Genomic DNA, 26442 nt, shown 5'->3' with positions numbered 1-26442 from the left:
TGGGGGCACAGGCTGGGGGGTGGGGGCAGCAGGATGAGCTGGGCAGGCATGGGTGTCCCTGAGCCCTCCACCTCCTGGCTGGGGGACTCTGGCTTCTTGGCCCCCTCCCCTCTCATTCAGCATCTGTAAGGGAGCCAGACAGTCACCCTGTCAGAGTGAAACCCAACCCCCAGTGCCTCTCTGACCTCTTCCTGGGGCTAATATGGTCACTGCCTCATATGGTCATATTCCATTTTATTGCGGGGTCTTCTTGCCTGCCCAGCTCAGGCTGGTAGAGACAGATGTAATTATGGAATTTTGCTTGGGAAATTAATTTGAAAAAGTTAATTAATTGGTGGTTCCGGAGGTGGCAGGCTCCACGCCCAGCCGGTCCTACTGACGTCAGTGCTGACCCGCCTGAGACGTGTAGCTTCTTGGGCAGGCTGGGGAGATGGACCCTGGTGACCTGGCTGGGCAGACCAGTGTCCTGGCCCAGAGGGGACACCTGGGAAGGGTTTGTCACCTGGACCTGCTAAGATGAACCCTGAATTCTGAGAACTCAGCTACTTGTTTGTATGTTCACCAAGCATTGTCAAGCTTCTACTATACACTGACCCCAGTGTGTCAAGTGCCCCCAGCCAACATAGACCACTGAGTGCTTTGTCCAGTTCTTCTGAATCCCTTTAGAGGTCAATGGAGACTTCTAAACCTATTTCCAAAGGCTTTTCCATAGAGCTCAAAGGACATTATTGGACCCACTGTACAGATGAGGCAGCTGAGGCTCAGAGGGTGTGACTTGCGCAGGCCATTCAGCTATATTCTCCAGCGGGATGGAGTAGTGGGTGTATAAAGGTTAGGCTTCTTCCCAAAGGATGAACACTTCCACAGGCAGCCCCATCGCAAGTATGAGTGATAGGAGCCTTGAAGTTGACTGTACCCCAAAGAGAGGGCCAGAGAACACGGCCAGCCCCTCCACCCGGGAATCATTGTGCCTCCTCCTTCCCCTTCCCCAGACATTTGTGGTACCCCGTATGTGCATATAGAGACTTCTCCCAGCATCCCATCCAATCCTTAGGATGACCCAGCTGGGCTGAGGCAGGAGGCCCCGTACCCTAGGGCTCCTCGGGTTACTGAGGGACCCCTACCATCTCCTGGACCCCCTGCAGGGCCCCTGACCACAACAGCCTGACCAAGTTCTAGTGTCTGGAGGAGTATGGACTCTGTACAGTCTTTGTCCAGACAGGGGATGTGTCAGGGCTGGGGCAGGAGGTGGCCAGGCCTGGGACAGTTCAGGAATATGACCTGTAGGAGGCCAGCAAAGTGAGGAACAGGGCTTTCAAGAGGTTTAGGCCTGGGTTGCCCTAAGCTGTATGGCCTTGGGTACGTCCCTTAGCTTCTCTGAGCCTCATTTTCCTCATCTGGGAAGCAGGAGTGATCATATATGCCACTCAGAGGGCTGTGGTGAGGCACAGGGAGCTAGAACCACTTGAAGCATCTGACTTTGGCACCAGACTGTTTCACTGCCTGGTGGAGGCTGGATGGGTGGGAGAGCAGGGAGCCAATGGAACTGTGCAGGTGCCAGGGCCTGAGAAGGCCAAGTTTTTGGAGGGGAATCTGGTGCATGTGGTTGGGACAGGAGCTGGAGGACACAAGGAGGTGATATTTGTGGCACCCAAGAACCAACAACTAGAAGCCCAGAGCCCCGGGGCCTCTAGAGGGAGTCAGTCCATACAGCATCTACTCCTGAATTTGTTCAGTGCATTTCCTTACCTCCCGGGTGTCCCCAGGGACCAAGTGGGCCCCGCGGTTCATTGTGTAGGCCTCACCTCTCATAGTTGTTCAGAATAAAAGTGACTGGCATGGGCAGCCTGAGCTGGGCATTTTGCATCCCATATCCCTCTGATGTAGTCTGTAATTCTGGGTTTCTTTAAGGTCTGACCTCTAGCCTAGGGTTTCAATGGGCCACACCCATTCCCTGAGCATCCTGTGTGGGCTGGGTAAGGGCTTAAAGGGGAGACGCTTCCTCTGCCCACCTTACCTCCAAGAAGCTCCCAGCAGGCGGCTGGCTGAGTGCTCGGTGTTCTCTGCAGACTATATTAAACCCTTCTGTGTGTGCCCATCCATGTTCCCCTAGACTGGGAGCTACCTGAGGGTGGGGTCTGTGACATCTTGCTGACCCCATGCCCAGCACAGTTAGCACTGGGTGGGGGTCACAGGGCTCCTGCTTTCCTATTTGACAGATGGGCCAGTTAAGGCCCTGTGAGGTCATTGCTCAGCCAAGGTCACACAACTTTGTGGGGGAAGAGCTAACCTGGCCCAGATGGGTGTGGGGCCACTGCTCCCCTCTGGAGTCTTCTTCAGGCTTCCTTGGGACCTGCAGCTCCTAACTCACCTGGCAGGAAGTGTTCCCGGTGTCCAGCCTTGAGCCCTGTGCTCCTAAGAGCTTGGGGAGTGAGGAGTTCTGGCATCAGAGGGTCAGAGGAAAGACTTTCCTTAATGTTTCCAAGCCTCAGTTTCTTTATCTGTAAAATGGGGATCCTGGTACCTCTTCCTGGTAGTGCTTGGGGGGGTGTAGGGTGGGTGATTAAAAGAGATGTTCTTAGCCGGGTGTCCGAAACTTAGTGAGAACTCCTTAAGTGTTCACCATCTTTATTATTACTATTGACAGTGTTATTTTGTTATCATTACATTATTATTCACTCTCTCAGGGCCCCAGCAGCTGCGGTGGCTCTGGGCCTGAATGCAGAGCTGTGGTCTGCAGAGAAGTTGCAGTTCCTAATTAGTCAGTGCCCCAAGGAGAGGGCCTGGGTTTTTATTTTAGCTGGAGGATCCCACCTGCCCAAGGCTTCCCCAGGACCTGCCATCAACTGGGCTAAGGCTGCAGCCCCCTCTGCAGCCTCAGGTAGGGGCCTGGCTCCCAGCGAAAGTCTCCCCAAATTTCCCCTGCCACTCCCTCCGCCTCCCAGACCTCCAGGGCCATGAATCATTTATGAGGCAAAAATGAAACCAATTAAGGACAAACTTTGAAAGCCTCTAATTGCTGCGCCTGGTGGCACGGAGGAATGAGGGAAGGCAGGCCTGTTCGCTGCGGAATCTCCTCGGCCCAGACCTTCCCAGGCCGCCGGCCCCACCGCGTCCCAGGGCGCCACGGCCCCTCGGCTCCCCGCCGCCACCCGGCCGGCCGTGGACGTGCCTGCGCGGCTCCGGCTGCTGCGTCTGCCGCCCCGGCGCCCGCCCGGGTCCCAGGCCGACTAATTAGGCCCGGCTCCCCTCCCCGCGCCGCCCGCCGCTCGCTCCCGGCCTGAGGTGATGGCGGCTGTTCCTGCCGTTCTGGGGCCTGTGCCCCAGAGCTGGCCGCCTTCCTCGGGGCGGGAGCCAGCCCTGCTGGCCTAGCTTAACCCAGACGAGCCCAGGACACCCTGTCCCTGAACTGGGAGGCTGGGGCTCCCCGCGACCCACCCTGAGGTCCCGGTGTGCGTAGGCGCTGGGCGGTGCTGGGGTACCTGGCTTGAACAGTCCTAGTCTCAGGGAGAGCGCTGCTCATCCCAGCGGGGATGGAGGGGGCTGGGGGATGACCGATGAGACAGGGAGGCTGGAGGGATGCAGCGGAAGGGATGGGGATGGGATTGAGTTCCTGAGGTGTTGCATTGATGCAGCGGGACCGACTCTTCCTCTCAGCTTTGCCACAAACACAGTAACCTTATACAGATTCCTTAGCCTCCGTTTCCCCATTTGTCAACTATCAGGACAGGACAGTTTTCTCTTGTGTTTGGAATTTGAGGAGCTGGGCTTTACACGTCCCCCACCCCCCTCTCTTGGGGGCTGCCGAGGGGGTGGGGTCTGGAGTAAGGACCCAGCAGGGCCGGCCTGACTGCCAGGAGCTCTGGGCACGGGTGACCAGCCTGCTCACTGCTGAGGGCCAGGCAGGCCCTGGGCACTCCGGCACGTTGTTTGCCGAAACCGAATTTCTGTGCTTGTGTTTTTCCATAATTATATTAGCAGGTGGGATTTTTCCTCGGGGAAGTGGTGGGAGGGGGAGCGCCATGGCAGTGTCCCCACCCGCTCTGAGCGTGAGCTCACACTCGGGTCTGCCCGCCTGCCTGCTGTAATGATTTTTTAATTACGCAGCCAGTGCTCGGAATTGCTAATCCACCTCCAGCCCAGCATCCCCTCCTGCAGCTCATACCCCAGCCCCTCACTGGTGTCCCCAGAGCGGTGGTGTCCGACCCCGAGCCCATCACTGTGCCCAGGAGCACCGCCATGGTGTGAGAAAGGGGAGGCCAGGGTGGGCCACAGGGGCACCTCTCCTCCATCTGCAAGTGACAGAACTTGGCGGGGGCCGGGGGGGGGGGGGTGTGTGCCTGTGGCTTTCTTTGCACCCTGCCACCACTGACCCCAGCATGGCTTGCTCCCGCCAGGACAACTGTTGCTCTGGAATGGGGCAGGGTAGTGATCAGTGACCCCAAGGACACACACACACAAGTATGATCTTTGTCTCTGTCACACCCACACTCACACTTTGCTTCTCTTACCTACACACCCTCAGCATCATAGCTACACAAGAACACTAGCACACTTTGTGTGTTTCTCACACACATAGCCACACCTGAGGGCCAAGGTGCCCTCAGGAGACCCTGCTGCTGCCTGCCGTGCCCTGCAGTGGCCCTGCCCCCACGCTCTTGCCTCCATACCCTGCATCCCACCCCCACTGCCTGACTGGGTTGCACTCTGAGGTCTCTCTGCTCTCACCTGGTGGGGTGGTTGCCTGTGGCTGGGGCCTGCCTGAACCTCCATCGACCCGGCCTGGGGGAGGTAGCGGGTTGGGGGGGTTGTTCTGCAGCACTGTGGCGGCGGCTCCTCTCCAGGCGCCCAGCTGTGGCATCTGTCAAGGTCAGATAGCGACTCCGGAACCAGCCGGCTCGGCCCCATGGCCCCTCTCGCCTCATTATTTTTGTGTTCCGGGGCTGCGGCGACACCTCCCTCCCTCCTCCTCAGCCTCCCTCCTCTTGCCTGCTTCCCCCACGCCTCTGCAGGGAGGGCCTGCGGTCTGGGGGCTTTTGTTTTCCAGTTTTTTCCATGCTCAGGCCAGGCAGGCGGGTAGATGCTGGCCAGAGCTGTTGGGTCTTGAACGGCCGGCAAGGCAGGTGCCTCCCTCGGGGCTGGGACAGGTTCTTGGCTAGTGGAACCCTGGGTTGGTTTCTCAGGGGGACAGACTGAACTTGGGCGGAGCCCAGACTCTACCACAGCCCAGGCGTACCTGTGGGCAGCTTCCTGTTTCCATAGGGGCCCCAGCACCTGGCATCAGTTCCTGTCTGCACCATCCCCATGCCAGTTGGGCCCCAGACTCACATCCCAGAACCCTTCAGAGGCCCTGATACAGCTCACAGTGAGTACATGCGCACCTACATACACAAACACACACTCACAGGCCGGAAGAACCCACAAACATCCAGCCACCTTATAAACCGCTCTTCTTGGACACACACACACACACTTGGTCATATGCATACATCCACAGATGTACAGTCCACTTGTACACACAGGGCAGTCACACAAAGACCTCTTCCTCCACTGGTATTTAAGCCCCATGTGTACATCAGTGCTCAGACCTATTCTGACAACTGAGACTGTACACACACATACACACACACACACACTCGTGCATGCAGCGTGCACAGGTTTCTGACACATCTCCCAGGTGGACACACACAGATATACTTGTCCCTAGTGCTGCTCCTCACCACACACACTCCAATCCTAGCCTGCTCCTTGGGGCCCAGTATTCCTTGAGCAGTTATAATACCCAAGGAGCTTTTGTCCCTTGAAACACTGACGTGACCTTGAGGGCTCCCCTTTGATGCACTCTGCATGTCCAGGGAGCCCCTGGAAAATAGGAAATGGTGGTTGACAGGCGGGCCACCCTACCCACCTGGCCGGCCTCCATGGATGTCCAGCCGTCTGGGCACAGGAGCCCTGAAATGGAGTGGGATGGGAGGGTTCTAGGTGGGTCAGCATGGGCGTGGTGGCTGCTGGCAGGGAGGGCAGGCTCAGGGGGGTGGCCTCTCAGGCTCTGTCTCTGGGTCCCCTTGCCCACGTGCAGCCCCTGATGAGGGTGTGTACGTGTTGGGGGAATGAGATGTGGACAGACTTCAGGTCTCTGGGGTAGCCCTGGCCGTCACTCGCTCCCTCCTCCAGCTGCGGACTGCTGTGACCGCCCCTGAGAGGGGGAGGTAGCTGGAGGTTTAGCGGCGGTGGGGCCCCCACCCCCCAGGAAACTCAAAACCCTGGGCCGGCCGCGGGTGGCGGGTTGGGGCCGGCACAAAGAGGGCCTCTGTGCAGGCCGGCTGGGCTGCCCGCAGGATTCTGGGGGAGGAGGCAGGAGCCGGTTTCCGTCCCATTCTGCTTCCTGCGGAGGCCGCCGGAATGCCCGGAGCGCTGGCCCAGCCTGGCCCGTCCGGCCCACCCGCAGCCCCTTCCCCTGTCTTCCTGGGCCTTAGGGTACAGCTGCAGACTTCTGTGCAACAGCATCCCAACATGTTTTGCCCGGAGCCTGAGAACCACCCGCCCCGGACCTGTGAGACATCTAGAGGGTTCCCCTCCTAGGCTGAGAGCGGAACTGGACCTCACCCTCCAGCCAAAATGTGCTTCAGAGCCCCTGGCCGGTGTTGGAGAGCCAGGCCCTGGAGTCAGAGAGATCTGGTTTCACATCTTGACTCTGCCCCTTATTGACCTTGTGCCCTTAGGCAGGTGAGCCTCATCTGTAAATGGGGCTAATACAGAGTTGCAGAGTTACAGAGAGAATGGGATGAGGAAATGCATGTGAAATGCGTAGCACAATACCTGGCAGAGTGAGTGCTCGTTAGGGTCTATTATCATGTCCTCTGGGAGATAGGAAGGGTGCTCCTCACCCTGATAAGCCTCACAGCATCTGGGGCTTGGTCCCAACACCACGGCCTGCTCAGAATCCTTTTCTCCAGGCCTCAGTTTCCCCATCTGAATATCACCTCAAGAGCCAGTTCCGTTCCCTGGGGCCTTCCTCCTGGGATTTGGAGGAAGGGGAGTGGCTATATCTGGAGTCTTTTTTCTGTATCTCTCCACCTCCTTCCCCATGGGCCCCTCTGGGCTCATGGCTCATGGCTTCTTGCAGTTTGGGGTGAGGAGCAAGAACCATTATTCTCCATTTTACAGATGGAAACTGAGGCTCAGTGTGGGGGACTGTGACCAAGTTAACATGAAGGAACAGGAGGGAGCCACAGACCTGGACCTGCAGACTCCGTCCCCTGGCCAGTCCAATGGATACGTGCCCTCTCCCCACCAGTTCCTTGGCCCAGATATCTCTGAGCTGGCTTTCCCTGGCTCGTCCTGTGGTGAGGCCCACCAGAAGGGAGGTCCTAAGTGAGTGTGTGGGCTCTGATCCCAGGCTAGTGTCAGCTCAGACATCACTACTTCAGGAAACCTTAGTCTAAGAACCAGGAGCTCCCAAACAGGGAGGATCCCTGTCTCATTCCCTAGAGCCCCAGGTCAGGGCATACCTCCTGCCCGGGGCTTCAGTGTTTTTGTCTGTGAAATGGGTTGATCCCCTGGTGAGCACTGCGAGGACGAACAGACTCCCGTATGCCCCTGGGTTTTCTCAGAAGCACGTTTCCTTAGGCGAGGGGATTGAGCCTGCCCTGAGAAGAGGGGCGTAAAAGGCCAGGGGGTGTGGAGTCAGAGAAGCAGGATCGCAGCCCCACCCCTGTTCTGTCCTAGGCAGTTGGTCTTGGGGTGTTAGTCCTAGGGAGACCCTAGTGGTATTGAGGGCGTCCCACCCCAGGCCATCTGCTGTGTGCCAACAGTGGTCCGTGTGTCCTTGTACGTGTGTGTCCATCCATAGCTGGACGTGTGCCCTGTGCTCTCCAGCGGGGCCTGCATGACTCCTGGCCTCCAAGGCCAGTGTCCCCATGTGTGTCTCCTTGGGCCTGAGTAGGGCTTTTTTTCCCTCTGGAAACTCCCCAGGCTGAATCATGGAAATCAGAGATGGAAACCCCCCCACACACACCCAATTGCTCAGCTCAGGTCAACCACCGCAGCCTGTAGTCTGCCCTCCCCGCCACCACGGGCCTGCCCACCATCAGTCAGTCTGTCCATCTTGCCTCCTTTGGAGACCAAGGACATCAGCCCATCAAGGTGGGTGGAGGGGTGTGAGGGAGTGTAGCAGGGATGTCAGGAGTGTGCACGAAGTGTGGGGACGAGTGCTATGAGCCAGGGTGTGCGAGTCTGCAACCCTGGCCTGCCTGGTTGATGGCAGGCTCTGCTGGGTCAGCGCCTGGGGTCCTGAAGGCCCTGATGAAGGGCCACCTCTTCCAGGAAGCGTTCCTTCAGCAGGCAGCACGGCTGGGAGGCTAGTCCAGCCGGCAGAGGAGTAGGGGAGGGATGGTGCCTTGCTCAAACTCTGCCCCTGGTATTAGTGATAGTTGCACAACTCTGTAAATGGACTAAAAATCATTGAATTATACACTTAGAAATGGGTGAATTTTATAGTATGTAAACTATACCTCAGTAAATCTGTTAAAAAAAAATCCTGCCCTTGACTTCAAGCCCCGCCCAGTTGGGAGCCTGCCAACCTCATAGCCACACCTTGCATCCACTTCCCCATTTCTTAGGAACCCTTTCAGGCTTGTGTCCCCTTTGGTAACCTCTCCTTTATCCTTAACTCACAGACTAAGCAGCCCCTTCCTCCAGAAAGGTCCCCATGCCCCTCGGTCCCCTTCCCACTCTCTCATTTCACACTGGCTCATGTGACCATCGGCCTAGCTCCTGTGTACCCCTCCAGAGCAGTGCCGGTCTGTATCCTGCCCTGTCTCCCCAGGACCAGCAGTAGAGGATGGGGCCGCTATCAGTTAGGTGGTGCAGGCTGTGTGCGACTGAATGTCTGGATCATCTCACTGTGGCCACCTGTGTGCATGTTTCCATGCAGACGGCACCATCCCACCACACAGTGCCCACCTGCCCCGCCCCCCGCCATTGCTGTGTGGCCTGGGGGGCTCAGGACTGAGCCCAGCTGGGGACGAATCCTGGCTCCCCTGGCACGGAGGGTGGAGTGTGTGCTCTGCCACCACCTCTGGTGACCTCACTGCCAGCTGGCATTATGACGTCACTGGCTCAGCATTCCCGGTTCCTGCCTGGGTATCTCCAAGCCCCCCAGTGGAGACACTCCCTTGGGGTCTGTGGCAGCTTGTCCCTCTGATCACGTAAAGGTGACAGACATGGTGACAACCCGGGGAGGGGGGCAGCCTCGGGGTAGCTGGGTCAACTTTCCCTGGTAGAACAAAGGCAGTCACAGAGCAGGGTGACTAATATTTGGGCTCTGGTCAAGTTCTGCCCCTACTGGGCCTGACAGCTTGAACCTCTCTGAGCCTCAGTGTCCTCATTTCTGAAATTGGTTCATAGTTCCTATTTCCCTGGGTACCGGGGAAGAGTCAAGGAGGGAGAGAAGACGTAACGTAAGTGTAAGAGTACAAGGCCTGGGACACAGTAGGTGCTCAATATATACCAGCGGATAGACTTGGTTAGTTAAGGGAGCCTGAGTGTTGCTTGGTGAGAGCTGGTTAGGGAGGGGCGGTGTTCCGTGTCTTTTGCGGCTGGCCAGGGACTGGGGGTAGAGACAGAGTGGCCCCACTGTCAGGAGAGGGGCCCCAGCTCTGACTGTCCCTCACTTCCCAGCTCAGCCAGTGAGCTCTAGCGCATAGGAGGTGGGGCCCCACAGCGCGGCCCTGAGACCGGGAACCCACTGTCTCCCAGCCCTCCATCCTGTCTCTTCCTCCCAGGCCTTGGGCCAGAGTGGGCTGGGGCTCTAGACAAGCTGGGTCTCATCTGGTCTCCCCCCACCCCTGCCTCTGCCTCTGCCTCCTCCTGTGGGCATGTCCAGCTGCCTTCTCTTGGTCCCCAGGTCCTTGCTTCTGAGGCTCTCCTCAGGGCTCTGTTTCCATGTCTCTTAGATCTTCTAGTCTCTGAGCTGGGCCAGGTACCCTGCGTCTATGAGCCCAGTGGCCCCAGTCTCTGCTCCCTATAATGTTCTGTCCTCTAACCTTGACCCTTTGTCCTGGCCTCTCTCAGTCCCTTTCTCTGACCCACCCCTTGAGCTCTCTGTCTCACGATCCTCTGTCCCCACCACCTGTCTCTATTCTTCTGGCCCCACGTCCCCCTCTGCCCCCCAGCGCTCTCTGACGGGCTCCCCCCTCCCCCCCACCCCCTGCGCTCTGTCCCCGCCCGTCAGCCCCTGGTCCCAGCTCCCGGCCCGGCTCCTGCATGGACAAAGGGGTTCTTTGTGGGCTGACCGCGGCTGGCGGGGCGGCGGGGCGCTGGCTCCGCATTGCTGATGAAACGGAGCCCTTTGTTGTCCCTCCTCAGGCGCAGTATTTCTTTTTGGGGGCTGGATGCGTTCCTGGCAGGGCTGATGATGGATGCGCCCGCCGCCGCCCGCCTGCCCGCCAGCCTTCCCTCCCGCTCATTCCCGCTCCGCGTCAACGCAGCCCCAGCTCCTCCCCTGCCGCCTGGGCACTGCCAGGCCCTTCCTGGCCTGGGAGGGGGTTTCTGTGTGCCCCGCAGTAGAGGCTGCAGCCTGGGAGAAGGTGTTCTCTTATATCCTTCCCTTCCATGAGTAGGGCACGTGGGCCCTGTGGTCAGTGGTCCGCTTTTCTCAGGGTCCGAGGGAGATGGGCAGATCTGGAACAGGCTTGGCTGGGGACAGGCCTTGGGGACTAGATGTTGGTATCTGTCTACTCTGGGCTTTGAGGACAGAGTTACCCTATGTGCCAGTCCCCCTTGTGTACCCCCCACCTTCACTTTCTGAAGCTGACAGACCAGTGTTCTGCCTGCAAGCACCTGTTCGATGACATATCACGTCCTTTGGGCCTGAGCTCAGCATGTCCCAGGACCTGGGGCAGGGAGGGGTGGGGAGCTGGGGGGAGGGGGCTGGGGGAGGGTCGTCCCTGAGGAAGGACAGAAAAATGAAAGATCAGAGAGATTCAAAGATGGGGCCAGAGGTCCCCACCAAGAGAGACTCGGGATGGAGACAAAAGCAGAGACTTAGCCGGAGCACTAGCCCTGAATGCAGGCCCGGCAGGCCCGGCTGTGTCGGAGGGAGCTGACTTCTAATTGACCTGCCCGCCCCACACGCAGAGCCAGATCCTGGAGCTGGGAGGAGGGAGGGAGTAGAGCAAGAGCTGCGTTAATGCAGCTATCGATTTCTGCCACCAGCCAGCAGGCCGCAGAGGCGGGGGACGCACAGAGGGGCTAGGGCACAGACTGCTCCCCCCGCACCTCTCCAGCCCTAGGGCGTCTGCCTTCCCCTACCTTCTCCCCTTGCCCTGTGTCTGGGGCTGCTGGGGCTGTCGTCCAGGGCAGGGCAGTTAAGCTTGGATGAGCAGGGGCTAGGTGACTTGGCGTGATAGTCTCTAGCCCTGATCTCACTGGCCCTAGTCCTCAGTACCTAGCCAGGGTCACGGAGGCCTGGAAGGGGTACGGATCTCTGAGGACAGGAGCCCAACAGCCAGCCTGGGCTTGGCCTTTAGGAGGTAGAATGGAGCACAGCTATCCTGGGGCATAGGTGACCCCCTTCCTCTTACTACAGCTCTGACCTTTGTGACGGCCCCAGCCCAGTCTAGACACCCTGCCTGGCCCTCTTGGGTTTGTCCTGGTGGAATCTGCCAGCCTGCCCAGCTCTTCTTTACCACCCATCCTCCTTCACTAGGAAGAAGCTTAGGTGGGCCAGTGCCTGCTGGGGAGAGGCAGGGAGTGGCTGTCTGTCTGCTGATGCCTGCTGTTCACCTCACCCTGAAGACAGAGCTCTTCCCCTGCCTGCATTCGTTCCCCCTTGTGGCCACTCATTAGCAGTCCTGGACCAGGGGCCCTGCCTGCTCAGGACCTCAGTTTCCCCTTCTGTAACTGTACAGGGTTGGACTAGATGACCTCTCAGGACAGGCTCAGTGCTGTGACTGGGGGATGGTGGGGTTGCCTGGGGACAAAGATGCAGTGTGTGCCGCCCCTAAGCCCAGGGCGGGACAGGCCCAGCCAGATGTGCGCCTCCCCCTTGAGTCGCCAGCTGCTCGGGGCCGGGCCCCGTCCTCCCACCCCTCTCCTGGGGGTTGCTGGGCCGCGGCAGGCAGACGCTAGAGAGCCAGGGCTGATGAGGAAACTACCACTCAGCTCCATCTGCAGCAGTTCCTTCCAGAGCTCCTGGCCAAGGAGCCTGGCTGCTCACATGCCTTAGTCTTGTGGCCTGAGCAGAACAGGCTCTGTCCTGGGAAGGGGCACTTCAGACACATGGACGTGGCTGAAGAACAGCTCTGTTCTCTAGAGGGTTGCACCTACTCTTGGTCCCAGCTTGCAACAGCCAGAGGTCCCTCCAGCCCATGGTCCACTCTGCTCTCTGCTGTCACTGGGACCTCGATCCAGACCCATCTGGGAGCCAGGCTGGAGCACAGCAGTGAGGCCTGAGTAGAGACAAGAGTGGGTCCCAAGGTTTGAGAGAGGGAAGTGTGTGCTGATGTGTGCACAAGCATGTATGTGTGTGTCCCCACAGGAGAAGCCTTGTCTTCTGGCAGTGCTGCCTGCTCTCTAACAGGAGGGTACATGCTCCTTGAAATAAGGGTTCCGTGCTCTATTTGGCAAACTCTATTAAATAAAGTCAGTGTCCTTTACCTGCAAGACTTGCTAGGACCTTGAGATAATTAACGTGTATTAGGAACCTCCAATGAGCATCCCGGGGCAGCTTCCCATACTTTTTGGTCTATATTTCCAAGCTCTTCAGAGACTGTGCCCACCCCTCTTCTCCATAGTTGGGTCAGTGATAGATTAGGAAGCAGAGGGTAACCTCTGAGGTTAGTAAAGCTCTCCTGCTCTCTCCTACCCCCAGCACAGGAAGGACTGCCTGCCTCCATCAGATCTTCCCAGACCCTAGCAGGGCAGAGAGAGACCCAGCTGAGCTTCCGCCGTGCCCCTTGGTGGCTGTGTATCCATGGGCTCGTCCATTCTTCTCCCAAATCTTGTCTCCCTCACCTATGAAATAGGATATCACTAGCCACTACTTCAAGGTTTCTTGTGAGTCTTAACCAAGATGGTACAAATTAGAAATTCCTAATTGTGGCTGGCACTAAATGAATGCCTAGCCAGGCTGTGGTGGTTACGGTGGCAGTGCAGCTGGTGGTGGAGGAGGCGTTTACCGCTGCCCTGACTCTACCTTCTTGTCCCGACAGAACGAAGACAATTCCACGTGGACACCTGACCATGTACCTGCGCTGAGCAGCAAAGCCCGCCAGGCATCTCTGTGGTGGGCGGCCGGACCCAGTGCTCATCTGTGGACCCCCTGCGGCCGGCAGGCTCCCCCAGCAGCGGGCTCTGGGCCTCGGCCCCACCATGTCGAGCCTCGGCAGTGGCCCCCAGGACACCGGCGGCAGCAGCAGCAGCAACACCAATGGCAGCGGTGGCAGCGGCCCAAAGGCGGGAGTGGCAGACAAGAGCGCAGCCGTGGCCACGGCTGCGCCAGCCTCGGCGGCGGATGACGCACCACCCCCCGAGCGCCGGAACAAGAGCGGCATCATCAGTGAACCCCTCAACAAGAGCCTGCGCCGCTCTCGCCCTCTCTCCCACTACTCTTCCTTTGGGGGCAGCGGTGGCAGTGGCGGTGGCAGCATGATGGGCGGGGAGTCTGCCGAAAAGGCTGCCGCGGCCGCAGCCGCCGCCTCCCTGTTGGCCAATGGGCACGACCTGGCAGCGGCCATGGCTGTGGACAAAAGCAACCCTACCTCAAAGCACAAAAGTGGTGCTGTGGCCAGCCTGCTGAGCAAGGCAGAGCGGGCCACGGAGCTGGCAGCCGAGGGACAGCTGACGCTGCAGCAGTTCGCGCAGTCCACGGAGATGCTGAAGCGCGTGGTGCAGGAGCACCTACCGCTGATGAGCGAGGCGGGCGCCGGCCTGCCCGACATGGAGGCCGTGGCGGGCACCGAAGCCCTCAATGGCCAGTCCGACTTCCCCTACCTGGGCGCCTTCCCCATCAACCCGGGCCTCTTCATCATGACCCCGGCGGGCGTGTTCCTGGCTGAGAGTGCGCTGCACATGGCCGGCCTGGCCGAGTACCCCATGCAGGGAGAGCTGGCCTCCGCCATCAGCTCGGGCAAGAAGAAGCGGAAACGCTGCGGCATGTGTGCGCCCTGCCGGCGGCGCATCAACTGCGAGCAGTGCAGCAGTTGTAGGAACCGAAAGACTGGCCATCAGATTTGCAAATTCAGAAAATGTGAGGAACTCAAAAAGAAGCCTTCCGCTGCTTTGGAGGTAACGGCGCCTTAGAGGGAGGTGTGTGGGCTCTTGGGTCTGTCTGGCAGTCCAAACCCACCCCCGCCCCCATCCCCACCTTTCCTGCCTGGGCGAGTGTCTGGGGGATGCCCAGCCTGTTCCTGGGCTCTGGGGTCCTAGGCCAGGCTCCAAGACACACCAGTTCACTGCCCCGAGAGCCAGAGCCACATTCCGAGATGCCCTTAGGTTGTAGTTTGCAACCCAGGCAAGCATGTAATAGCAGGGGCCTAACATTCCCGCCAGGCCCTGGGATTCTGAACCCCTCCTGGAGTTCTGGGTCAGGTATTGAGATTGCCACACAGGCCCTAAGTCTCCGATTTTTGACATGTCCTAAAACTTCCAGTCTGTGACCTAAGATTCGGAGACTCTCCCCTGCTCCATTTGTGGGGTTCTGTCCTGTAGACCCTCTGGCTTTGAGGGATAAGCCCTTCATTTGCCCCTTCAGAGCCCAGCCTTTCCTCCAAGGCCACCCAAGGATAGAGCAGCTCCAGTGCTGACCGCCCTGCTCTGAGGTCTGGAAGACCCTAGCTCTAGATACCTAGCTGACAAATTTGGGGTGCCTGGAGGCCCCAGGTTCAGTCTGGCTGCATAGTTAATGGCCAGGATTCCTGTGGGCTTGGGGTTAGGGGGTGGCTTGAGCCTGGGTTGTGGGCAAGGTCTGTCCACTAATGGGATTGGCTTTGAGAAGGCAGAAGGGTTCCCATACTGCTTTTTCTCCACCCTCATGGCAGGGCCTGTCCCCATACCCCTAGCCATGACAGCCTAGCTGTGGTGCCAGGCCTGGGTACAAAAGCATTTTTTCAGCCTGCTGTCCCTGCCGTGTCCCCACCCCTCTACCAGGGCTTGACGTAAATGTCCAGAATGGTTGGAAAACAATAATGGCATCCCAGCCATGGCTATCCCAACTCACCCCAGCCCCAAAGCTCATATATCTGTTCTGCCCAGAAAACACACCTGTTTGCACACAGAGGCACCCACTCTTCATCTCACGCAGACACACACACACACATCCTGCCCTGTACACGGGCTTATTATAGATGCAGCCTCTTAATAAACACAGCAAGCATCCTTCCTCCTCACCACAGCTCCAGACACTACACACTATAGCATAGCTCAAGGCACACCTCCTTGTATGCGTCCGATGTACACTGTCATTCTATAGAAACGTGAACATGACTCCCAGATGCACCACGGCCACCTGGCGCTTGTGGCCTTTGGACCAGGGGAAGGGGTCTTCCTATCTGGAAGGAGGGTTCCTGGGCACAGTGGCTCGGGAGGCCTCAGGGTGCTCCAGGCCCTCCGGTAGCCCAGCGGGTCAGGCTTCTCTGGCCTGGCCAGGATGGCAGGAACTCCATGGGGTGGCTGCTTTTACTCCATGCCCATCCCTCCGCCACGAGGCCATCCACGGGGGAACGTCTTTGCACCAGGCCCAGCCGGACCCTGACTGAACTCTCTCCTTGTTTTTGTCTCCCGCCCCCGCCAGAAGGTGATGCTTCCGACGGGAGCCGCCTTCCGGTGGTTTCAGTGACGGCGGCGGGAACCCAAAGCTGCCCTCTCCGTGCAATGTCACTGCTCGTGTGGTCTCCGGCAAGGGATTCGGGCGAAGACAAACGGATGCACCCGTCTTTAGAACCAAAAATATTCTCTCACAGATTTCATTCCTGTTTTTATATATATATTTTTTGTTGTCGTTTTAACATCTCCACGTCCCTAGTATAAAAAGAAAAAGAAAAAAGAAAAAAAATTTAACTGCTTTTTCGGAAGAACAACAACAACAAAAAGAGGTAAAGACGAATCTATAAAGTACCAAGACTTCCTGGGCAAAGAATGGACAATCAGTTTCCTTCCTGTGTCGATGTCGATGTTGTCTGTGCAGGAGATGCAGTTTTTGTGTAGAGAATGTAAATTTTCTGTAACCTTTTGAAATCTAGTTACTAATAAGCACTACTGTAATTTAGCACAGTTTAACTCCACCCTCATTTAAACTTCCTTTGATTCTTTCCGACCATGAAATAGTGCATAGTTTGCCTGGAGAATCCACTCACGTTTATAAAGAGAATGTTGATGGCGCCGTGTCGAAGCCCCTCTGTATCCATCCACTCGTGCGGAGCTGCCGCGAGGAGCTCACAGAGCGGGAGGGAGCAGCCCACCCCCCCCCCCCCCAGGCCCCGGCCAGCCACGCTGTACCCATGATCCCCAGAATGGGACCTCCCCCCACCAACAGTGGTGATTTTGCAGAAACAAAAGTTCTGTTCGTTTATCCATTGAGGTCTGGGGAGCCCAGGTCTCAATATTTCCAATCCTGGCTACGTCCCTTAGAGAAAATAAGTCCTTTTTTTCCTGGCCTCGCTGATGGCAACAGAAGAAAGGGCTTCTGTGCGTGGCTCCCTTGCCGGTGGGGGGGGGGTGCCCAGGGGCCCCCTGTGGCCTGGGCCCCCTTGCCCATGGCCAGCTTCCTGCTGATGAACATGCTGTTTGTATTGTTTTAGGAAACCAGGCTGTTTTGTGAATAAAACGAATGCATGTTTGTGTCACGAAGCACCACTGGCTTCTTGCTCTCCAGTTTTGGGGCCTGGCTTGGGGCTGTTGCTGGGCAGGGGTTGTCTGGGACTACCTTGGGGAGGAAGAAGGATGGCCCAGGGACATTTAGAGTGGGGATCTCTTGGGAAGTGAGGCCATCTGGATCCAGAAGGGGGGCAAGAAGGAGCAGCCAGCCTGGCTGACAGGATGGAAATGCTCTTCATCTGGAAGTGGCTGGTACTGGAGCACTGCGCCTGCCTGATTGTACTCCCTACCCCAGAACCTGGACCTCCAGGGACCTGCACATACCTGGGGCCACCTTCTCTGTTCACCTCAAGTCATCAGGTCTGATCCGTGCGAAGCAGCCAACAGTGCTGGCTGGGGGCAGGGCCTGAGCTGCCTGTTCAGGTTCTTATTTCTCCTTCCTTGCAGGGATCTAGTAAGGTGAATCCTCAAGGAGCAGTTTTAGCCCAGGTTCATGGGGACCTGGCTGTGCCTGGCACACACACACAGACACGCCCCCACTACCCCCACGTACCCCCCCTTCAGGCCTGAGGGCTGCTGGTGAAGGGCCTGGAGGTGTCCCTGGCTTTGGCTCTTATCCCCACCTCCCCCCCACCCCCCAAAAGATTGTTGGCACAAGGTTATCTGGGACCTCCAAGGCCAGATGTCTGGGGAAGTCGCCACACAGCCACATGGTCTAGGCCAGGGCAGCCTGAACAGGAAGGGGTGGCAGCTGCACGCCCCACCCCTGAACAGCACAGAGGCTGGATGTGTGCAGGATGCGACCCGTCACCCACTTGACCGGGTGGCGGTCTTCCCGCCCAGCTGCTCTGAGCCTGGCTGAGGTGGAGCTAGACGTGAGGAAGGACTACCTGGTGATGTTGGGGCCTCGCTTCAGGTGAGTGAGGGCTTTTGGGATGACGGAAGGGACACCTTCTGAAGCTGAGTGGGCGGTCAGGTGGGGGAAGTGTCTCTGCCGTTGTTCCTGGGAGGAGAGAAGGCAGCCATGCTGGGTGGGGGCTCTGACCCCAAACCCCTTCCCGGGTGTCACACGCTCCCTTCGAGCACCAGGAGCTCAGCAGCCCGGCCTGGCACAGCAGGGGTGGGCGGGGGTGGTGGGAGGCAGCTTTCAACTGCATCTCTGCCTGGGAAAAATTCCCTTTCATGTGGCTGCCTGTGATCTCTCCAGGCGGCTCTGCCGAAGGGGGGCGTCCCGCGGGGAGTGGGGGAGATGTTGCAGCCCGGGGCACCCTCGCCGCCTGCACAGGGCCAGCTGCAGCACCTCCAGAACCTTTTGGAGGAGGGGAGGGTCCTCCTTGGGGGAGTGGGGGTGAGAAGCCTGGTCAGCAGGGGGCACCTGGGAGGGAGGCCCCTGCCTGCTCCCGCCTGACGGCTGGCAGCACACAGGCTGCAGATGGCCTCGGCCAGCCCTCATTGGCATGTCTACAGGTGTGGGGTGGATGGCTCCGGTGCCAGCCCCGAGGGGGGGATGCCGTGACTCAGCCAGCCTGTACCCTTTCGTGTGCCAACCCACAGCCCAGCCACGGTTCCTGGGCTCACCCCCCAAAACAGAGAAGCCCTGAGCTTGAGGCCTCTCACCTCTTACAGCTTTGGCCTCTTGTGCTGTGCTTTGTGGAAAGGGTAGGCCAGCCCCTCTGTCTGGAGGAGGCCCAGGCAGGGGTGGGAATAACTGTGAGGTTGAATACATTATGAGACCTCAGTTACCTCATCTGGGAAATGGGGACAATAATAGTCTCTCCCCCAGAAAGTTGCCTGAGGATGAAAGGAGATCCTTCTAGGGAAGGGCCTGGCTCATCGTAAGCTCTCAGTCAATGGCAGCTAGCGCTGCTATTTTAAAATTATTATAGATGTCCCCCACCTTCTGCCCAGGGTGTGCGTCCTAAAGCCCCAGCCACCGCACCTCCCACCTTTCCACAGAGAGGCCTAGCTGCTGCCCTAGCCCTGGGCCGGGCCCTGCTCTGGCTTGTCTGTCTCTGCCTGTTTCTTTTCTTTTTTTTAATTTATTTATTTTTGGCCACACTGCACAGCTTATGGTTCTTAGTTCCCTGACCAGGGATCGAACCTGGGCCCTGGCAGTGAAAGCACTGAGTCCTAACCACTGGACACCCAGGGAATTCTCTGTCTCTGCCTGTTTGTATACAGCTCTCTGTCTTGATGGTCCTTGCTGGTCTCTGACTCTCTTTTCTGTGTTTTGTCATCTTTCCGGTTCTCAGTCTCCATGTGTCTCTTGTGTCTCTACGTCTCTGTCTCCCTGTATCTCTCTCCTCTGTGTGTTTCTGTTGCAGGCTCACCCCTGCTGCTGTCCCGTCTGACAGAGAAGTACTTAGAGGCGGGCTCCCCTGGGGAGTTGAATGTGCAATTCCCCTCCCTGGGGGTGCCCTCAGCTCCCCTATGCTACAGTTGGGAGCCTGACCTCCTGGTGCACTGTGAGTCTTCACCTCAAGCACCCCATACCCTAGCTTGGGTGGCATGGGGTGGTTGGAGAGGCTGGGAGTGAGTGTCCCTGGGGCTGGAGACAAAGCCAGCCTCCGTGTAGCTGTGTGTGTGTGTGTGTGTGTGTGTGTGTGTGTGTGTGTGTGTGTGTGTGAGAGAGAGAGAGGCTTCGAGGCCCTGACAACCACGTGAGGCCTTGTGCAGCGGCGTGGCTGTGTGTGACACTAACTGTGACATTTTGAAAATGGGTCTGTGACAGCGTGTGTGAGACTGATGTGAGACCTCATATGGCCATGGGTTAGTATGTGATGTCAGCAGCCCCACACTTTGGGCTGTTCTGTGACATTGCATGTATAATCCTGTGACATTGTTCCTGTAACAGACCCAGTATGATACCAGGTTGTACAGCTGAATGTGTCACACTGGATATGCAACACGGATACTGTGTGGCATACGTGACGCTGTGACAAGATGCTGGGTGGTTCTCTGTGGCTTGCGATGTTGTGTCTGTGTGGCCATCATGGGTGTGGCTCTGGGATCCTATGTGTGTGAGGCTGGCTTGTGATCATGCTTGTGACCTTGTGGCACTGCCTGGGTGTGTGCTCATAACACCGTGTGTCACTGTGCACCTGTAATCCCCTCCGTGATGCTGACGTATGCGCCACGCGTCTTTGTCTACAGCATTTCCTGGGTCTCTGCCCTGACAGCCATGCAACTCTGGCGACAGAGTGAGGGCCCTGGCAACCCCTCTTACCCCCAGCCTGGCCCTGAGGCCCAGTCTGGGCTGGGGAGCTGGCATGGGGGCAGCAGGCATGGTTCCCACGGCCACCACGGCCCCTCTCCCAGCCCCACCACTGCCGGCTTCAGCTCCGCAGAATATCCTGGCAACCCCAGCCTCTTTGTTCTCTGTGGCCGCCAAAGGCCTCTCCCTACCCCAGCCTGCCCAGCGCCTGCCAGGCGCCCCCTCCCTGCCACAGCAGTGGGATTTGGCCTGACCTAGTCCCTTGCTGCCCTTACCCCCCACTCGAACTGGGGCCCCTGTTTCATGCCCTGAACCTGACTCAGCACACCGACCAGGCCTCTGACCCTCTGCTGTGAGCTTACTGTCATCGTGTTGTGCAGGAAGAAGGAAGCAGGACAGCTCCTGTAGTGTACTGTGGGCCAGGAACTAGGCTCTCTGTATGGGTACTTCTCTTCGGCCCAAGGCTAGTTGCAGACTGTCTTCAGTCTGGGATGGTTTCAATTTGTTGAATAAATTTGCTTCTTTGGCTCCAGAAAGTCATCAGTATAGGGAATATTATTTATTTTATAGATGAGAAACGGAAGCTCAGAGGGAGTAGGGGACATGCCCAAGTCACAGAGCAAGATGGTAAAGGGACCTGATTAGAACTCGGGCTCCTGGCTGTCAGACCCCTGCACCAGGCTGCTTTGGGAGGACCAGTCGCCTCCATGGACAGGAAAGAGGGCAGGGCCTGGGTGTCCGAGTCTAGACACATTAATTCTTCCCTCTTCTTGGTCACCATATGTCAAAGCCACGTTCTGCGTGTAGGTGTGTGTGTGTGCATGTGTACCCTTGTGGATGACCTTGGCCAAATGCCCTTGCCTTTCTGTTCCCAGGAAAAAAGACAACATAATCAGGGATCGTAGGGTGGGGCACTTGGCAGGGTGCTTTGCAGAGCAACAAGGTCACCTCACAGTGCCAAAACCCACAGCACCTCCAACAAGGACATGGGGCTGCTGGCCCAAGGGGCAGATCCTGGCTTGGGGCCCCAGTCTCTGTTTCCAGACTCAGCTCAGCTCTGTGCTGTCACAAAGAAGGAGGTGGTGATGGCCACATGGCTCTGCTGCCTTCAAGGCCACTTAGGCCTGACCTGATTGCAGCACCAGCTCCCACTCCCTCCCAGGTGCCGGCGATGGATGGATGGAGGTCACTATGCACCCGGACCTGGCCCCCCACTGCCCACTCACAGCCCTGTGCTGACAGGCACTGCTGACGACAGCCAAGGTGGGGAAAGGACAGGCAGCCACCAGCACGTTAATAATACAGACCTTGGCCTAGGCACCCTATAGGCAGGTAATCGGCACAGAGAGGCCCAGCTGCCCTCCAAGCTCACACAGCCCTGCAGGGAGTCCTGTCCCCAGAGGTCCACATCTCCCTGAGGGCCCCTTGAGGGCTCTTCCTGTCACACCGAGTGGAGAATGGCTGGGAAGATAGAGGGGGTGTGGGAGGGTCCCCCGAGGCCACCGACCCAGCTGCCAGAGCGGACACTTTCATCTCTCTTCACCTGTGGACCTGCCATTCCTCAGCGGCATTAAATTCACCTCCTGCCAGAGAACAAGGACTGCCTCAGATTCCAGGCAGCAGGGCGTGAAGATGGGGTGGGCCCAGGGGAGGAAAGCCAGGTCCTCTAGGGCTCTAGGCCTGGGCTGGGGGCGGGGCTTGGGCTAGGGGCTCTGGTGGCCAGCTACCCCAGCCTCTGTCCAGATGCAGTCTGTTTCCTGTAGCCTTCTCCCTCCTGACTGATGCCTTCCTCCCCTTTCAGGTGCTGCCTCCTCAGGAGCTTTCTTAACCCCTGCAGGCCAGGTCTAGTGTCCCCGTGCCACCCCCATCACTGCTGATCACTCTGGGTGACATCGCCTGGCTTCAGGGCTGCAGTCTGCAGCTCAGGAAGGGCAGCACTGGCACCAGAAAACCTCTGTGGACTGAATAAACACATTATCTTCTCTTTCTGGGCATTTTTTTCCTCTCGTGTGTTTCCAACTCTAACTGGAATGCTGTCCACAGGTGAGGGGAAACTTACTAGAAAGAGCCCCCTTCCCCCAGCCCCCTAGAATCTGCATATTCTGCATCTCTGTGGTTGGTTAGAGATGCTGACCTCACAAGAGGTAGAGCTTGTTGCCTGTGTGCCTGGCATTGGGCTAGTCCATTGCCCTTACTCGCTCACTCAGTCCTTGCAACAACCCTGTAAGGAGGGCAATGATCGGTTATCCCATTTTCTAAATCAGAAAGCTGAGGTTCCGAGGTAGAGGTAGAGAGACATACACAAGGTCACAAAGCCAAGTTCCATTACTTATTTAAACTTTTCTGCACATTTTTACTTTTTTTTTTTTTTTGCAGTAAATATATATTGCTTTTCAAATCAGACAACCCAACTAAGTTCTTTAACCAAATGTTCTTAAACTCAAGAAGGTTTGGAAACAAAGAGCACAGTGTGGAGTGAGGGTGGTGGACGAGAAGGTGGCCCAGGATCACTGCCCCCTCCCCTGGAAAGACAGGATTTGGGTATTTGGGGGGCCCAAAGTGGCTGCAGCCTGAATTTACAAAGGCCTCCGCCCCTCCACCTCCCTGGCGCCTCGCTGATGTCTTCCCACTCCCCTCCCAGTTGCTCACCCAGCTCTGAGGCCGCCCAGGAAGGGGCACCGCCTGTGGCTGCTGAGTTGGCTCTGCCGCAGTGGGGTCCACAGGCAGCTGCTGGGGTCTGGGGGGAGTGGCTGCGAGGGTGAGGGCAAGGGCAGTGCCCGCCTCCGGCCACCGTTGATAAGGCGACTGAGCCCTCGGGAGTCAGGACGCAGTGAAGCCATGGAAACGAGGCCAAGGTGTGAGGCTGGCTCCGCCGCTTCCCCCAGGTGGCCACCTCCCAGGCCTGGCAGGGACCCAGCAAGGCAGGTCCACCCACTTCCTGACCGGGGGGGCGGCCAGGCTTGGGCAGGCAGCTGGATAGGCTTGATGTCACCCCAGCCCACTTTCCCCAGGGCCAGGCTGGGGTCAAGCCTTGGGCCTGCGTGGAGAAGGCTGGGGACAGGGGCAAGGGTTCTCGGAGTCCCTGGCTCCAAACTCCCCTGACCTCTTCAGTCCCTCCCACCTTCTACTGCCCCCTCCTTTCCTATAAATATGTGTGCATTATTTACCTTAAGCATTTTGATAAATCATAATAGGAGAGACATCTGCTGTCAAAACTGCAAACTGCATTTGGGGCTCAGCTGGTGGCTGAGGGCTAGAGGCTGGGGGTGCAAGGGCTCTGATGGTCTGAGCAGGGATAACACAGACACCCCCCCCCACCCCTCAGATAGCGCTGGGCCTTGAAGGGGACCCAGAGCCCATCATTTGGGACCCCTCCTCACCAGCTGCTGACCAAGATACCTTCCCAAGGAGTCTATCCCCTCCCCCCGCCCCCCTGCCTGCTTCCCTCTGCCTCAGAATTAATGCAGCCGTGACAGCGGCTGAGAAGTCCCCCGAGCTGAGATTAACTCCCAGGGCAGCACGGGCGGGGTTGACCGTGGGAGGCTGAGGAGTGGGGGGCTGACGCACAGGCCTCACAAGATTAATCGCCCTGCAGCCCGTCTCATCACGAGGGTGCCCAGTGCTCCGACCCCCACCCCCAGGAGGGGCGGTGGGTCCTGTGTCAGGAGGCTGCCCTGCCTCCTGCAGCCCCCTTGGCTCCAGCTAGTGGGAGGGTTTTGGAAGCCACGACTGAGTTCCTTTCTCATTTTCTCTTCTCTTCCTAGTGGCCTTCGGGGGCCCTGAGGACCAAGCAGCAATCCTGGGGCCGCTTTCCCTCCCTGTTCCCAGCTTGGCTCAGCCGCCTGGGGAAGAGGAGGGAAGAGGAGGCTCTGACCCTTGCCTGTCTACCTACCACCTAATGGCCTCACAGACCCCACTGGCCTGCCAGTTCCCCAAAGCAGAGCTGGGGGCGGTGGGGGCTCAAAGAGGGGTGCAGTGCGTCTGTTGGCTCTAGGTCTGATAGGTCTGCTGTCCAGCCAGCCCCTCTAACCAACTCAGTGGGTCTGTGGAGGCACTGGGGGGAGGGGATCCTGGGCAGAAACAGAGTTAGATTGCTGGTTGATAAAGCACTGGGGTCAGGGACCTGTGTCTTGGCCCTTCTCAGCCAGTTGTCTTTTAGGGGGTGCAGCTAGTGGGACTGAGGTTAGATACGGGGGTTCCCTAGGCAGGCAGGACCTAAGGGCGTTCCCTAGGCAGGCAGGACCTAAGGGCGTCTGAGCTGTGGTTGGAATCCACCTTGACGCTGTAAGTCTGGCTGGAGAACTCTCTTCTGTTCACCCACCGCCCTGGCTGCCCCCATCACAACCCTGCTGGGATCAGCCTGGGTGCACTCTCCATTCACTTGTTGGTTTTCCCAGCTGGAAAGTGAGCTCCAAGAGATGGGTGCTGGGGGTGGGGTGGGGGGCTTGCCTACCTGGCACATGTTAGGTACTCAGTAATGTTGAATAAATGGATGAATTGGAGGTGGAGGACATGGGGTAGCTGTCTGTACATAAGGAGCTGGAGAAGGAAACTTGGATCTGAGCTCTAGGATCCCAACTGCAGGGTCACAGGCTGGTGACTGCCAAGAGGGGGCCCCAAGAGAAAAGGGGACTTGCAGCTGGGTACCAAGTTGACACTCACAGGCTGCATGACCTTCCACAAGAAGCTTCCCTCTCTGGGCTTCGCTTCCCAGAGATAGTATGAGAGTGGAATGAGAAGTCCTGTGTGAAAGGTCCTGTCAACTCTCAAGGCTTGTACCCCCTGGTGAACAAGAGATCTATATGGATGGGAAGAGCCAAGAAGGATTCTTGGAGGAGGTGTGAGTTGAGCTGAGCCTCGAAGGACCATGCTGCTTACCTAGGAGACTTAGAGACAGATGCAGTGAGGAGACCATACTGGAGGGAGCCCAGGGCACTGTGGTGTCAACTTCAAGCTCCAGGATGAGTGAATGTATTTTGTCCTGGGCACAGGGGGAGCCAATGATGGTTCTGGAACCTGGGCAGCCTCTGGAGGGACTTAAGCCTGGAGTGAAGACTTCAGTCAACTGGGGTTTGTGGGGCAAATTCCCAACTCCACTCTGGGCTCCTGGGGCTGGAATGGGGAGTCAGCAGGAGACCATGATCACGCTCCTGGCCATGTCCCCCTCCGAGGGAAACAAAGCATAGCCTTTATTAGGAAGTAGGGGGCTAGGCTTGGCCAGAAGTGACCTATCAGTTCTGGGGCCTTGACCACTCATTACAGGATGGGGAACCTAAGTTACAGAATGGCCAGGCTGGAGAGCTTCAGGACCTATTCACATTCTGCAGATGGGGATAAGGGGACATTTGGGTCCCACCTCTTATCCCCCAAGACCTTAGCCTAAAGGCAGCAGAGTCTTGGGCTAAGAGGCAAGGGGCTAGGATTTCCATCCAAGCTGTAACCTGGTAGCTGGCTTTGTGGCCACATGACCTTCCCATCTAGCCTTCCCAATCAGTGCAATGGAGTCCCTTCTAGCATCAATCAGCCAAAGTTCTAGGCCTTTCCTAGAGGTTCAGTCCTCAAGAAGGAGCTGTAATTTTGGGGTCCTTCACTCCAGTCCCCTCCCCCACCTCGGTGCTGGGCTTCCTCCCTTCTCCTGCTCCGATACCCACACCCCCCTCACCCCTGACCCTGTGGCCAGCAGCCTCTGCTGCTGTCATCCGTTGTCATGGGAACCTCACAGCTCTGACCTGGCCGTGCAGGCAAGAGCTGGCCCGGAGCTCCCAGCAGGGAAGCCGATGGGTAGCGGGGGGTGAGATGGGGGTGCCTCTCCCTGCCAGCTTGTCTGGGTGCTGATGCACCCCACCCCATGGAAAAGATGACCCAGATGGGGGTGGGCTGGGGTATAGGGTTTTAGGGCCTGACTGCTCCCAGTCCCTGGGGTCTGTGCCTTTTCCCAAGCTGGCCCCCCTACTCAAACCCAGCTCTACACTGGCGGTGGTAGGGAGGGGTGGCCGGGACCATTTCCCTCACTGCCGATGGTTGCTCAGAGCCCTGAGCTCAGCTCATTCTCGAGGCTAAAAATACCAGGGAGGCGGCAGCAGCAGCTCCCCTGACACCCTGTCCGCGGCACACCCCTACCAGCAACACACACACACACACACACACACACACACACACACACACACACACGCCCAGCCTGGACCAGGCACCAACGTGCAGCTTCACTCACTGTGATCCATGGAGTTTCCTAAAGTCCCACCCCTTTGTGACACTCAAATCTGAGTCCCACTTCCCAATTTGCTGTGTGATCTTGGGGTAGACGTTTGGCTTCTCAGAGCCTTGCTTTCCCTTTTCGTATAATGAAGGAGCTGTAAGGAAGGCGAGACTCGGGAATGGAGTAGATGGTCAAGCCCTGGCTGCCCCAGCTCATT

At 57.9% G+C, this 26442-nt stretch overlaps 1 protein-coding gene across 3 annotated transcripts in view; it reads left to right on the top strand.

Moving 5' to 3' along the window:
- The window catches only part of CXXC5 (CXXC finger protein 5), a 33540-nt gene extending 16696 nt beyond the window's left edge, over positions 1–16844 (top strand). For 2 of the 3 annotated variants that reach the window (XM_057733647.1, XM_057733656.1), the window contains 2 exons: positions 13215–14289; positions 15794–16844. In XM_057733647.1, the coding sequence (XP_057589630.1) occupies positions 13375–14289; positions 15794–15838 (960 nt within the window). In that variant the 5' untranslated portion in view covers positions 13215–13374 and the 3' untranslated portion in view covers positions 15839–16844. Of the gene's footprint in view, positions 1–6694; positions 6727–13214; positions 14290–15793 lie in introns of those variants that run through there. The other variant, XM_057733665.1, reaches the window with a different exon arrangement.
- The last annotated feature ends 9598 nt before the right edge of the window (positions 16845–26442 follow it).

The sequence above is a fragment of the Hippopotamus amphibius genome, chromosome 1 (genome assembly GCF_030028045.1).
Source record: "Hippopotamus amphibius kiboko isolate mHipAmp2 chromosome 1, mHipAmp2.hap2, whole genome shotgun sequence".
Taxonomy (NCBI): Eukaryota; Metazoa; Chordata; class Mammalia; order Artiodactyla; family Hippopotamidae; genus Hippopotamus; species Hippopotamus amphibius.
Note: the sequence above shows the minus strand (reverse complement) of the source record. Positions and strands in the feature narration are given on the sequence as shown.